The 14,623-nt window shown below is 40.0% G+C and overlaps 1 protein-coding gene across 2 annotated transcripts in view; it reads right to left on the reverse strand.

Annotated features, from left to right (window-relative positions):
* The window catches only part of greb1l (GREB1 like retinoic acid receptor coactivator), a 51,793-nt gene that overhangs the window by 9,161 nt on the left and 28,009 nt on the right, over window positions 1-14,623 (reverse strand). For both annotated transcript variants that reach the window (XM_079614229.1, XM_079614230.1), the window contains exons 4-23: window positions 14,404-14,580; window positions 13,710-13,886; window positions 13,252-13,428; window positions 11,988-12,110; window positions 11,307-11,423; window positions 10,066-10,206; window positions 9,728-9,853; window positions 9,116-9,256; window positions 8,212-8,397; window positions 6,991-7,293; window positions 6,370-6,498; window positions 5,604-5,738; window positions 5,258-5,455; window positions 4,421-4,601; window positions 4,133-4,322; window positions 2,892-3,028; window positions 2,404-2,743; window positions 2,203-2,318; window positions 945-1,195; window positions 323-855 (exon numbers count right to left, since the gene is read on the reverse strand). In XM_079614229.1, coding sequence (XP_079470355.1) covers window positions 323-855; window positions 945-1,195; window positions 2,203-2,318; window positions 2,404-2,743; window positions 2,892-3,028; window positions 4,133-4,322; window positions 4,421-4,601; window positions 5,258-5,455; window positions 5,604-5,738; window positions 6,370-6,498; window positions 6,991-7,293; window positions 8,212-8,397; window positions 9,116-9,256; window positions 9,728-9,853; window positions 10,066-10,206; window positions 11,307-11,423; window positions 11,988-12,110; window positions 13,252-13,428; window positions 13,710-13,886; window positions 14,404-14,580 — 3,878 coding nt within the window. The remainder of the gene's footprint in view (window positions 1-322; window positions 856-944; window positions 1,196-2,202; window positions 2,319-2,403; window positions 2,744-2,891; window positions 3,029-4,132; window positions 4,323-4,420; window positions 4,602-5,257; window positions 5,456-5,603; window positions 5,739-6,369; window positions 6,499-6,990; window positions 7,294-8,211; window positions 8,398-9,115; window positions 9,257-9,727; window positions 9,854-10,065; window positions 10,207-11,306; window positions 11,424-11,987; window positions 12,111-13,251; window positions 13,429-13,709; window positions 13,887-14,403; window positions 14,581-14,623) is intronic.

The raw sequence follows: 14,623 nt of genomic DNA on the forward strand, positions 1-14,623 counted from the left end.
GTATTCTGAATATTAGAACTTTTTTAATACTTAGCTTTTAAACTATTTTGTATATTTCCTGTATTTTCACTGTGAATTGTATATAATTTAACAACTTTCAATATGTAGCTTTTTAACTATTTTTGCATATTTTGTGCATTTTATACATTTTAACTCTCTTTTTATTTGTAACTTTACATATAATTTCATATTTTGTGTATTCTACGTGTATTTTTGATCACTTTATTGTTATAAAACACCATAGTACCCGTAATAGTGATGACAACCTTAACAAAAAACACCAATTAAACAACCTTTTCACCCTTTTTAAGCTACTTGTCACCTGTGGTGGCCCACTCAGCAGCAGTCTTCTGGGATGGGGCGCAGCCGGCACTTCGTAATCCGCGTGGTGCTGCCTGGCTGTGGTCCACTGGCGATAGTAGAGGGACTGCTGTGCTCCGCCGAGACCGTGAGGGACAGGCGGTCTGAGCGGACTGCTCCACGCCACGTCACCGTGAGGCAGCAGAGATGCTGAACTGGGCTGACCCAGCGTCTCAGGGGCCAGCAGGGCGTACGCCGCCCGAGAGAGGACCGCCGTCCGGGGGAAGACCTGCGTCCTGTTACACTCACGTGGAGCCTGCGTGGACTGGCTCGGTCTCTGAGCTGCCGGAGAGGACGAGGACGAGGAGGAGGATGAGGAGGCAGAGGAGAACGAGGTCGTGGCGGAAGAGGAGGCTGCCTGGGAGTCACACTCCTGTTTGAAGCGGATGGGAGAGGTGCAAGAGTCCATTACGTTTCTGCTACCGGACGGGTCGCTGAGCGAGGTGGATTTGTCGAGTACACTTGAAGAACTGACGCCATTTTCTGTGGTAGAGCCTGACGATTAGATAAGAGAAGATTTGATGAGTTATATGAGGACCACACAAGACAAGAATCAGGCTCAGCTTGTTTCCAGTGTCACTCACCAGAGGTCCTGGTTGCAGCACTGGCATTGCTGGGTGGTCTTTCCAGCTCCATATGGAGATCGTCATGTTCTGCCGTTTCTCCTGAGCTCCTCTCATCATCTCTCGGCCTCTCTTCTCTACTCGCTGCAGTTTTCGTCTCAGGTATTACTCTGCGTGTCACATACGAGCAGGCCAAACCCACTTCCTGTTCCAGTGCTGTGCGTGTCAGGTAGCTGGAGTCGATCAGCCGCAAGTCACAGTACTTCAGTGACCTGAACAAAATCACACACAAAAGTAAAAAATACTGCAGTTTAGTTTATCCAGTAGAATCATATATCTTATTTGATCTTTTGGATAGTGCAGGATCTTGAAAAAAGCCAAACATGTATTGGAACAATGCTACTGGACCGTTAAATGAAATTACAGGGAAAGAGGTTTGAAAATATCCTGAAAGATTTTCTTTATATTTCAATCCAACATCGACATTTTAGAGATGTAGCTGTATCAACTGTAGTGACCACAAGGTGGTGCTCTTTTTCACAGAATTAAAAGCGAGCCAAAAGACTGGAATGCACTGTGCATCATTTCATTTATCCAGGTCATCGTGTAATGTCAGATAATATTAATATCTCTCTCATATTTGAACTAGATCTGCCACCTGAATCAAGCCTGAGGAGACTGTTTGTTTCAAGGTTGCAGTTTTTCATGTATACCTTCAGGTTTGCTTTCAAGTAGAGCCATGTAATTAATGAAAAATGCATTATTATTATAAATTTGAACATAAATAATATTTTTAAAATAAATACAATATTTTTTTGTTTTAGATAATTTTATCTCTGTTAATTTTTTAAAGACCAATTTAACAAAGTAAAATAAAAATAATAAAGTTTTTACCAGAAAGATGTTTTAATGTTTTTGAACATCTTATGCTCACCAATGCTGGTTTTATTTGATCAAAAATACAATAAAAACAGTAATATTGTGAAATACTATTACAATTTAAAATAAATGTATGTTTTTTAATATATATTAAAATGTTATTTATTTCTGTGATGCAAAGCTCAATTCTCAGCATCATTACTCCAGTCTTCAGTGTCACATGATCTTTCAGAAATCATTCTAATATGATGATTTGATGCTCAAGAAATGTTTCTTACATTATTAACATTGAAAACAGTTGTGCTGCTTAATATTTTTGTTAAAACTGTGTTACATTTTTTTCAGGATTTATGTGTGCGTGTGTATAAAAATATAACATCACATAGTTGGCATGGAATACCTTGGGAAGGTCTCTCCTAGAGGATCTTTTCCTGTGAGGATGACAATGCATGGAAGTCCTTCCAGATCTTCATATGTTTGCGGGACCCACTCTTCATTTTTACAGCCCCTCCAAGCCTGAAATTCACATATTATTTATTCCATATTACTTTTGGAGCAGATTTTGAAAGAGCTCATCCTCATGAGGGGATCTGGTTCTTACCCGCAGGCGGGCGCAGAAGTGGACGGGCAGGCTGATCTCCGCAGCAGGGCTTCCCAGCAGCACTGCAAAGCGGTACTGTAGCCCCAGCTTGTCCCGGGCCTCTTCCAGCCGCTCCTGCGCCAGCCGTGCCAGCTGCAGCGAGGGCACGCGCACCAGCAGCATGTGCCCGCACCCGTGCCTGCTGCGGCCCGGCACGCTCAGCAGATCCTCCACCATGGCGAGCGTCTGAGGGGTCACGTGATCCCGCAGTGAGGGGGCCGCTGTGAGGGCCATCAGAGCCTCTGTGTACTGCTGTATCAACAGGTAGCTGCGGATCACCATACTGTGCAAATGCGGGTGCCTGAAAACAATGAGGACGGATAAACTTGAACATGGTTCTACAATGACACGTTTACAGTGTAACGAGCAGTTAAAAGGGAAGGTAATTCCCATTTCGTTCTTGTATATTTATTTGAATTCGGCCGTGTGAATATGAAAAACGGACTGACCTCTGCAACAGGGTTTTGACCATCCGCTCAAAGGCGTCGTCACATCGAAGGATTGGACTTGCCACTCCCCACTGTAGGGACTTGCTGTAGTCCTTCAGCCCAAAGTAGACTAGGTCCTTAGGAGAAGCCTCACCCTGCTGTTACATGCAAACAGAAGAGTGATAATTTTAGTTTACTGAGCACAATCACAAACAATGGTGTTCTCTATTTACTTAGCTCTTGCTTGAAGATGCTGTTCATGCATCTATGAATAACAACAATATGGCAATTAATATCATACCGCAATGTGTTAAAAATGTGATTGCTCTGCGAGTTGCTTAACCGATTATGTGAATTTTGATAAAAGCTGCTGAAGTAAAGATTTGTTTTTTAAGAGTGTTGTAATTCGCTTCTAAAATTCCTGGGACAGAGCACCACAGAGCACAGAATGTGCTGGAAAGCCATCAAGAGTGAAGAAATGTTAACGTTAATGGCCACTTTTTCACCTTTACGAAAATACCAAAAACGTTCAATCAATAACTGTTTTCTATTTTAATATATTATAAAATGTACTGTATTTTCCAGATTATAAGTCACTTTTTTTTCATAGTTTGGCTGGTCCTGCGACTTATAGTCAGGTGCGACTTATATATAAAAATGAATTCATACTGACTGAGATGAACCAAGAGAAAACATTACCGTCTACAGCCACGAGAGGGCGCTCTAGTTAGCGGAGTTGTAGTAGCGAGTTATAGTCCGGATAACTCATACTCCAGAGCGAGTTATAGTCCGGAAAATACGGACTATTATTTTTGGGATTGGAAAGCTGAATTTTCAGCATCATTACTCCAGTCTTCAGTGTCACATGATCCTTCAAAAATCATTCTAATATGATGATTTGCTGCTCAAGAAACATTCATTATTATTATAAGTTTTGAAAACAGTTGAGCTGCTTTATATATATTTTTTCAGAATCTTTTGATGAATGAAATTAAATAAAAAAAGAACAGCATTTATTTGAAATAGAAATCTTTTGTAACACTATAAATGTCTTTACTGTCACTTTTGATCTTTTGACTCTTTTCATCCCTACATAAATAATTGTTTTCTTTTTAAATCTTACTGACCGCAAACTTTTCAACGGTAATGTATACATATACACTTACTGCTTACAATGCTCATCAAACATCTGATTTATCTGGAAATCTTATCTGTCCTCCATAAATTCCTTAACAGATCTTCTCGGAGTCAGTGAAACTCACCAGGTTCTCAGTATTGGGCCAGTGCACTTCATTCTGGGTACTGATGCGTGATTGCCGGCTCTGCAGGGTGAACGGGAAGCAGCTGACCTGCAGCACCAGCAAGTTTATTGCTTCCAGAACCTCTGGACAGTTCACCACGCGGTCGGCCAATCCCTGCAGCTCCCCGTGACAAACCGACCCTGACAGAGCGCTGGCGGAGAGAGAGAATAAACACAAGAGGTCTCAAGATGTTGACAGTGACATTTCTGACAGATCTTATTACAAACCACGTAGTGTTAACTTTCTCACCTGGTCAGGTCGACGTGCGAGTTGTCGTGAATAAGGACGAAGAGTGTATAAGGGTTCTGCTTGACCTTCCTCATGAAGGCCTCCATTTTTGTGTGGACTTCCGCGTCCAGACGCACCACATACTTGTCGGACTTCTGTAGGGCAAATGAAGCGTCCTCTATACCCAGATCTATCAGGACGCCTAGCAAAGACACAAGGACGACAACAATGTACAATATTATTGCAATGACTCTTTCATCACATTACCTTTCCTGGCAAGGTTTTTAAAAATGTTCTTATAATGTTTTTTTTAAAAGTGCTCTTGACATTGAAAACAAGTTGAATATTCCCTGCCATTGACGAGTTTTTCCAGCAATCCATGTTTTCAATGTTATTCGGTAAGGGGCGAGATATAAGCTAATGCGATTATCAAACATTCAGCAACATATAAATCAAAAATGCCTAACGTTACCGACTGAAATTTTGACCCAGGAAGAGGTACATGACTGTGAAGCTTTGGGGGTGCTATTTATGTTTTGATCACCGTTCTGAATCCGATCCAGACGAAGTCTTTGCCAAAAACTCGATTTTCCCAGCATTTTGTTTCGAAATGATGCTTTTTTATGAAACTTACCCACATTCAAAAAAAAAGAATGCATGAAGCTGAAATGTTTTTTTTTTTTTTTTTAAAGCAGATTATCTGTTCTTCCTGTTAACATACTGAATGTTCAGATATTCATACCACAAAATATTCTTGGGCATATAAAATGATCAAAACATTTTGACGCTGACTAGCAACTTTAAAAAAAATGTTGGTGGGGAAAGAGCTAAAATATGGTCTCTTCTGCTGTGACGTACCTGATAGTCGTATTCGCTGGACTGTTTGGTGAACCAGGACGTGGGAGGGCGGCACCAGAATCAGGAAGTCTACCTTGCAGAAGCGGCCCAGATCTAAGCTCTGGCTCCCCGAGTCAGCGATAGCGCACACCTGCGACAAAAGGCTGCGTGCAACGCTCAGCTGAGGAGGGTGTATCTGAAAGCCATCACTCAGAAGATCTGTAACACACATCAAAAGTCAAGCAGCATTTCCAAGATTTCAGTGTCCAGATGAAAGCGCTAATGAGTCAAACATTAATTCTGTCGCCCATTGAATCTGGACGACCCAATGAATAGTCTGAGACATAGGGAGAGAGTGAAGGCTCACCTGGCCCTGATTCTGGTACCATGGCTGCAGCCTCTTGGGAGTGGATGTATTCGGTGAGATGTCCCTGAAAGGGCTGAACCACCCGGTCTTTGCGTTTACGCTGGTACCGAACCAGCTGTTTGTCCATGTTGTCGCCTGTAACACCACAATCAAATTGAAATGAATAAAGAAGACACATACCCCCTTTCAAAAGTTTGAGGTCAAAACTAACAAAAAATGTTTTTTCAATTTTTAAATAAATGCTGCTCTTTTGAACTTTCAATTAATCAAAGAATCCTGAAAAAACGTATAATGGTTTCCACAAAAATATCAAGTAGCACAACTATTTGATAATAATAAATAAATCAAATCAGCATATTATAATGATTTCACTGTAATGAATTAAAAATGTACAGGAATAAATTACATCTTAAAATCAATACAATATCAGTCTATTTTTCATTTTTTTTAAATGCAGACTTGGTGGACAAACGTTTTTTTTCTTGATTCATTGGGTCGTGCTACGTTTGGTCAAAAACATGAAACTCATCCCAAGTTATGGTCAACTTATAGCCTTTCAAATACTGTCAAATACTTCCTAAAAATCACCAGAGAGGGCGCAATGACCACACAAATCTACTCCAGCTTAAAATATCTGCCCACTTGCGTGCTTCACCCCAAAATTGCTGCTTGCATCTAGATTTTTCAATTAATTTCTAAATAGAGGATACTGATAAGTTGATGAAAACTGTGATTGATTCCACTAAATTTGTGGGCTGAGACTCACCTAATGAGGTGCTTTGGAAGTGTGAGGCAAGCACACTAACTTTCCCCGTGATGAGCTCGTAGCTGATCTCCTTCAGAAACTCATTGGTAGTGAGCATGCTCTCAGCCAAGGCCCGAGACTGATATTTACCTAAGAAAAACAACAGCACATGTTCACAAAAAGACAATAACAACAACTACAAAACTTACAGCTTATGGAATGCGTTTTCATGCACAACCTGACATTGTGTAAACTCTTAAAGGGACAGTTCACCCAAACATGGAAATTTACTCACATATTCAAACCCATAGGACTTTCATTCATCTTCGGAACACAAATGAAGATATTTTTAATGAAATCTGAGAGATTGTTTTTCCCTTCATTGAAAGCCTATTCACCCAAATCTCGAATGCTTCATAAAGAGATCTCTCAGATTTCATTAAAAAATATCTTAATTTTGTGTTCCGAAGAAGAACAGAACATGGGTTTGGACCGACATAAGGGTGAGTAAATGATGACAGAATTGTTATTTTTGGGTGAACTATCCCTTTAAATGGCATTCGTATATGGTGCACAGTTCATAAATGGACAAAAATGAAACTATGAACTAAGAATGAAGTCTCTGAGAGTAGCAGAACTTACCCAACACGAGCACACAGAACTCATTGACTCCACTTTTGGTGGTGCAGATAATGAGCACATAGTTGGGCAGACACTGCTGCTGCTGCGGTGGCGTTTCACTCAGAGAGCGCAGCGACTCAGAGATGCCCTCCCCCAGGGAGCCGTGGGTGGCCAGCACCTGAACGCTGCCTCCTGACACACTGGCCTCCATTCGAGCTAACCAGGGCAGCTGGGAAGGCGACATGGGAGGGCCGGTCGGGCCGCACAGCATGGCCTTCAGCACGATCTGCTCAAACTCTTCCCGTAACGGGATCTGCTCCGTACCTGCATTAAAGACAGAAAAATAAATAATATTCATTATAAAGAAAGTACTCATTGCTCTTCTATAATACTTGATCTTGATGCATTTGAAATAAGATATTAAACAAACTGTGCACTCTTATCCATGCATCATAAATATACAAAAGATAGACTGATAATTTCATGTTACTAATGCATTAAAGGGTCATGACATGGATTTTTATTTTTATTTTAATATATTCCTTGAGGTTCACTTATAATGTTGATAAAGTTTTTTGCACACATCAAAACAAAACAAATATATAAGAAGAAAAATCTTGAACCTGATATAATTCGTTTTTTAAGGGACGGCTCTTTTAAGGCTTGTCAGTAAACAGACACGGTTATGATTGGCTAACGTCATTGCATAGGAAACAGTATCAATGCCCACTCGCTATGTGAGTAAGTGTTTTGAAAACATTATCCATATAAAACCATAATTTTACAGACAAAGCATTACAAAATCATTTAACTTGCTGTCAGATCCAATACAGCTGACTGTTTTATCTGTCAACAAAAGTTTATTTGTGAACTCTCCATTATGCTATGCCTCGTTTAAAAAACAAAATGCTCAGAACAAACATAAATTCCACTGACACGATTCGGGATGGCATTAAAATAAACCATCCACATGTTTGATGCGACACAATGCTCCCATCCAGTTTAGGCAAATTAATGCCAGTGGGCGGTGCCTAAGGTGCGATGATGTATAACTAACTATTCATCAATGTCTTGTTCTGGAGGCAGTCAAATGCAAATTTATTTGCACATGTGATGTTGCACAGGAGCCGCAATATCAAAACGACAAAAAGGGCAAATTTGATTTCTTGAGTCATGACCCCTTTAAAACTTATTTTCAAAAATGATTATCTGTGTTCTGATAGGTATGACAGTATTATTTACCAAGTCGAGCAAGATATTGAAGTGTGAGCAGTATCATGGTCTCTGTGGTGAGTAACTGGTTTGCTGACATGCCCAGACTGGCGAGGGTCTTCTCATTGAGCTCTCTGCCCTTATAGCAGCTCACCAGCAGGGGGCTCACCACCAGATCACCCACATTGCCAAAGAAGTACGGTAAAGTGCCTTGACCTGGAGAAGATATTCAAACAAACCATGTGGTCACATACACACATCCAAACAGTTCTTAGGGACAAAGAAGAACTCGAGAGATCTGGTTATATTGTGTGCTGCTGTGATGAACCCATTTCTGTAAACCTGGCCTGGATGTGAAGATATCATGCATTATTATTTCTTATTTCAGATCATGCTAGATCAACAGAAATAAGTAATAATAATCAAGAATCCTGTAGATGTAGATGAACTACTTTAAAAGCAAAAAATCAATAAGAATCATGCCTACTTAAGATATTTACTACTTTACAAAGTGTTTTTCTATTAAAAAATATACTATACTACGACTACTACTACTACTACTAATAATAATAAAGCATCAATCCTACTTATAATGTGTAGATGAATTACTATACAAAGCAGTATTATTAAAAATATATTATAAAAATAAATAAATGAATAATAATAGACTATCATGCCTTCTTCAGATTAACTACTTTAAAAGAAGAAAGAAAATGAAGAAGAAATACTAAGAAATAACAATAAAGGACGATGCCTACTTAATAAGATATATATTTCCTGCTTTATAAGATTTTCCTTTCAAGAATTTCATTCTTTTTATAATGATATTATGACAGTTGTATCACTTTTTACTTCATGCCCACTAAAAATATCAAAATATGAATTCATAAATTGAAAACATTTTATAAGAATGTTTTGAAGACAGAGCACTAACCAATGAGAAGGACTGGCCGGACCCCGGAGGAGTTCAGAAGGTTGTCAGGAATGATGACAGTTTCTCCCGCTGTGATTGGTTGGGGTTGTATGACCCCTGACACTGATGGAGGCTGTTGATTGGACAGGGACAATAAAGAACCTGGAACGAAGGAGCAAAACATTAAATGTATGTATTATTTTTTTTAATGGAACATATAGCATGTGATGTCAAGCCATTGTGGAAACCTAATAATATTTTGGAAGGATCTCTTCAGCCTCTCAAGCTTTGTTAACGGAGACACTCCAATCAATGCTGAGGACAAGGTAACTAAGCTATAGGATCTCCAAGCTCAACTCCTTCAGCTGTTTCAAGGCATAAACCCTTCAAGCTGCTGCTAAACAGTTCAGGGACTAATTTAGCGTGACCTTTCACCCCTATTTTTACGGAAACAATGAATAAATCAACCTTGTGGATGGAATATGTCATGTCCCTTGGTAGGTAATCAAATTCAAGGCTGTTTCCTGCTCTGGGACACGCATAAACAGATAGGATGAACTGACTGCAGACAACCAGCATAAAAAAAGAATAACAACAAATAAACAAGGCCAAGTATGATTAGGTCGGACCCACCAGAGCTGCACGTCAGCGGTCGGATAGCAGGCACAGGGACAGCCGTGGCTGGGACGGGCACTAGAGAGGCGGGGTGCCAGCTACGGTGGCGCTTTTTGGGCGGACCAGATGCCATAGCAGAGGATGCTGCAAAAAAGAGCAAGTAAGAATCGAAAATGTTTGTTATCATCATTTTATATTTTGACCGAATGCAAATTGCATAGCGCAAACATATGAAGATTCTTTCAAAAAACATCTGATGAGTTAAAATAGACTATTGCTGTTGTGTATCAGCCAGATGATTTGACCACTAATGACATGCATGAGGCAGCATTGTGATTGGCTGGTTTAATGCTTACCTGGACTGTCTCCAGGTTCTGTGGCCCTGTAGCCATGATTAGGTGTGGCGAGTGGGCTTGTATGAGGGGGACTCAGTAGACTGGACCGCCCGTCCATACTCAGACCATTAGTTAGTCCGTTTACTCGGAGGGCAGTGGGAACTGGACAACAAATACATGTTGGGAATTAAAGAAACAGTGGGAAGAAAATATAAACACTCAACCATTCAAAACCTTTATGCTCATCAAGGCTGCATCTATTTGATCCAAAAATACAGTGAAAACAGTAATATTGTGAAATATTATTACAATTTAATTCACTGATTTATATCTGAATATATTTTTGCAGCTATACACACACATATATATACACACACACACACAAATCATACTTAGGATAAACATATTTAAAAGTGTTTTGTTAAAATCTTGAAAAACAATTCAGACTAAAAATGCATTGAAAAATTTCCCAAGTGCCCTGAGGGGTGTGATGTTTTACACATCATTGGCTAATGTCCACTTTTCTGGTGAAACACTGCAAACTCAAACCCAACCTACACACAAGCACACAATCTCAATAGGGAGAGGAAAGCATTCTCGCTCATTTCTAAAGGAGAATGGGTCCTGGGGAGCACAGTTTATTGATTTCCTTTAACTGATGGCATATTGATAATGAACTGCTGGGCTACTTTTACATCTAATATTCCTGACACATGCACAAATAGAACACATATGTGTTAAACGTCAATCACAGGGAATTTGAAGCGTGGGGTGACATTAAAACCCTTAATACAGAATTCTGGTCTTATATTGATTATTTTGGAGTGTGTGAGTGTGTGTGTGTGTGTGTGTGTGTGTGTGTGCGTTTGCAAATGCAGCCAATACAAATGACCTTCATTAATTCTGTCCTTTTGCGGAGAAAAACAAACAATGACGCAGCTAACAACATTTGAGCCACGAAGTTGACCATAATTAGGCGGCTGCTTAATGCTAAGGCTGAATGTACAGTGTGGTTTGTACAAATCTCTAATGAGAAATCGTGACATAGTGATGTTTACTTTAGCAAACACCACCAATTAACAAGCACAATGAATTGTCAAATTCTACTGACTAAATTACTAGCCCCTCAAAATCATTGTAACAACTGCTCGCGTTGAACGATTCAAAAGCAAATAGTACTTGCATTTATGGCTTTTTAGCTTTGTATTATTATGAGCAATCAATGCTACTTTAAATTCAAAATGAGGACAAATATCTGGTACCGATCGGTAATGTCTTGGTCCCGTGAGTCGGCGTGTTCAGCGGTTTGAGGAAGCCCAGCTCTGGGGGTCCAAAAATCCCTGAGGATGAGCCAGATTGCAAGCGGGCAGGAGGCGAGTCTGTGGATCAAAGAACAACTTATTATGAATGCAGCTTTACTTTTTTACTGCAAATGGGAAATTAAGAAGATATTGGGCATAATTTAGATGAAAGACCAAATTTTGATACATTTGGTTTCAATAATAAGCCCTTCTCCTATTTTTGTTGTATTGTAAAAGACTGTTATCGTCACTAATGGACGCACTCTGTGGCCAGCTGCCCGGCCCTCTGAATGGTGTTGTGAGGAAGAATGAGACAATGACTTGCTTTCTTTCACCAAACACTGTTGGGTAAACACTGTGTGGCCTCCAGCCAGATGTCACCAAATGCTGAGTAGCCCCCCCAGGTTTAACCCCCCCACCCCCGTACGTACCCTCCCCCAGAACAGAACATGACCTCTGTGCATGCAGGACTAAGCAGAAACCAACAGAAGATGGACATCCTCCCTTGAACAGATGCAGCATGTGTTGTCTTACACTGGACCTCCTAAGAGTTTGTGTTCATCCTTTTTTATATATATATATACTAGAGAGCTTTTAGAAGACTGTGGCACACAATATTTGATGGTCCACACCTACACTCACCTGAGAGGGGGAAGGGAGATGGACTGTGGCCGTTTGTGTCTCCATTTTCTTTGCTGCTTAGTGAGGATGAAGAACTCGGCTTGGATGAAGCAGCACTGCCTGAGAATGGCCGTGTCTTACAATCTGTGAAATACAACATTTATTTTTAAATTCTCAGTTAATGTCGAGTGAACCATCCTTCTCTGTCGAATCAAAGAGGTTCAGTAACAACTTTATGTATTTTTTTTCATTGTTACAGGGCTTAGCTGCAGATCATTTCAGGGCCTATTTTCCCAATTCAAACAGTATATTTTTCTGTAATTTCTATGGAAGAAATCATTCATTATCAAAGTATCAATTTGAAATAAAATACGAATGCAAATTGGCAATGAAATAGATATTTAAATTAACTTTAATGAACTTTACTTTTTAACTGAGAGGTGCAGGTATGACGTCAGAACACGGAAGTCAAAGGCGCTGGTTCCTTCGAGTTTTTCCAATGGGGTTTTATAACAGGGGTTTTCGATTTATGTGATTTGTGTGTAAAATACGGTCATAACTTGACTTTACTTTGACGTTTTGTTCCACAACGTAAATTGCACACACACACATAGTGAAAACGCAAATTTTGAAACAGTTATGTTAGTTTTTGAAAATGTATGTTTTTAAATAAGTACTTAGATAAGACAGCTTGGTGTGTGAGTGTGTGCAGTGCACGTAGTAGAACAAAACGTCAAGGTATCATCAAGTTATGTTTACCACAGGCTTTATTTTACTCGTAAACAGAAAAACCCCATAGGAAAATCTAAAAGGAATCAGAGGCGAATTAAACTTCTGGGTTCTGACGTCATACCTGCACAACTCTATTAACTGAATTTGCCAAATTTAAGCAAAATATTTAATACAATTTTTAATTAAGAAAGAGTATAACAAATGTTGGAAATTATCCTTAAATACAATATCTTAATATCTTAAGAAACAATCCATTATCAGTTTATTAATTTGGAAATAAAACACAAATGCAAATACATTTGAATGGGTATTTAAATGATAATTTAAATTACATTTAATAAATTTTTAACTTCAATATTTTAGCTGATTTAACATTTAAAAATACTAATAATTTGGAAATTATCTTTAAATACAACCTCTTGACTTAATCCATTTGCAAAGTAAGTTATCCTCGGACACAGTTACACAATTCGTGTGAATTTAAAACTACATTAACATGACGCATCACACATTATCTGTGCCATGCGGCGTTTAGCAGACGCCCCTGTGGTACCTTTCCAGCAGATGAGGGCTCCCTTGCACAGAGCACCCTGAGAGTTCTTCACCAGGTAGTACTTTAAGTGCTTCTGCTTCTTCGGCTGAGTGGATAACTTCAGGTTAATGTGGTTGGAAAACTCGGTGAAGTAGCGGAAACCTTTCTCACCACAGCCTACACAGTTCCCTGAAAACCCTGCATGTATACACAAACATACATCACTATGTGCCGTGTAAGACTGAAAGACTGCACAGCAAACTTTGAAAAAGTTTTTGATCAACATCTCCACTGTATCCTCTAATCAAATGATAAATCACCTCTCTTTAGTCCAAAATCCAACTATACATAAACATCAAATGAGTTCTGAATGGCCTAGTTTCATAACATTTCACAGGCACAATGAGATTTGTAGAATCGATTACTTATTTAACTTCATCCTACTGAAGTAGGTCATGAAATTGTATTGGCTCACCAACCTAAAAGTGCATTTTTCCCATTCTCATCTGGCAGGAAGCGCTTGTCCACTGCACAGACGAGGATGTGCTCTGGGATGCTGGGCGATTTGGCACCAACCAGCTCAAACCCTGCGGGAACCTCGACAGACTCTGTTGCCATGGAAACCAGGCGTAGATCCTTTCCTGCTTGACAGAAACCTGGACACAGATGACTTATAATGAAGATCGGCCATGTTGATGTAGCTAAATGCACGATGATTCATGGTTTGCACATTGTTTCAATGCCACTGTCTCAAGTCTTCCAATGTCATTACCATACATTTCACCTTGACACTTGGCAGTTTGCTCTGTTCATAACACTCCGCTTTCGTAGGGCTTCAGAAGACCTGAATATATGGCCTACGGTTATGGTACTTTTTATTCAGTGTTGCCCAGTCCACGGTTTTCCCGCGGAATTGGGCTACTTTTACACTGTTGCTGTGGGGTTGGGATTTTTAAGGCCGGGACACACCAAGCCATCAGGTCGTTTCTGAGCATCTGTTGGCTTAGTTTTCCGGTGTGTTCTGCGCTGTTGTCTCTACTCCGACGCCGTCGGGCATTTTGGGCCGATTCAGCATGTAGAATCGTTGTTTAATGTAGAATAAGGTTGATAAAGAAGTCATTTGAGTTTGGAACAACATATGGGTGGTGAGTAGATTATGGCAACTGTTTTTACCATCAACGGTGCAGCAGCCATCAGGAGGAGGTCCCTGCAGGTAAGGCAACGGTGGACTGCTGGTGTCTGACTCTTCCTCCTCATCCATATCATCAACGGAATTGGAGGACTGGCAATTCACCAGCACATGGCTGGGTGGGTCGGACCTCAGACTCAGGTTCATTTTGGGCTTAATATCTGGAGGGCAGAACCAGGAACAGGTGTGCTATTGCTTTACATA

Source organism: Phoxinus phoxinus (assembly GCF_949152265.1).
Source record: "Phoxinus phoxinus genome assembly, chromosome: 5".
NCBI classification, from domain to species: Eukaryota; Metazoa; Chordata; class Actinopteri; order Cypriniformes; family Leuciscidae; genus Phoxinus; species Phoxinus phoxinus.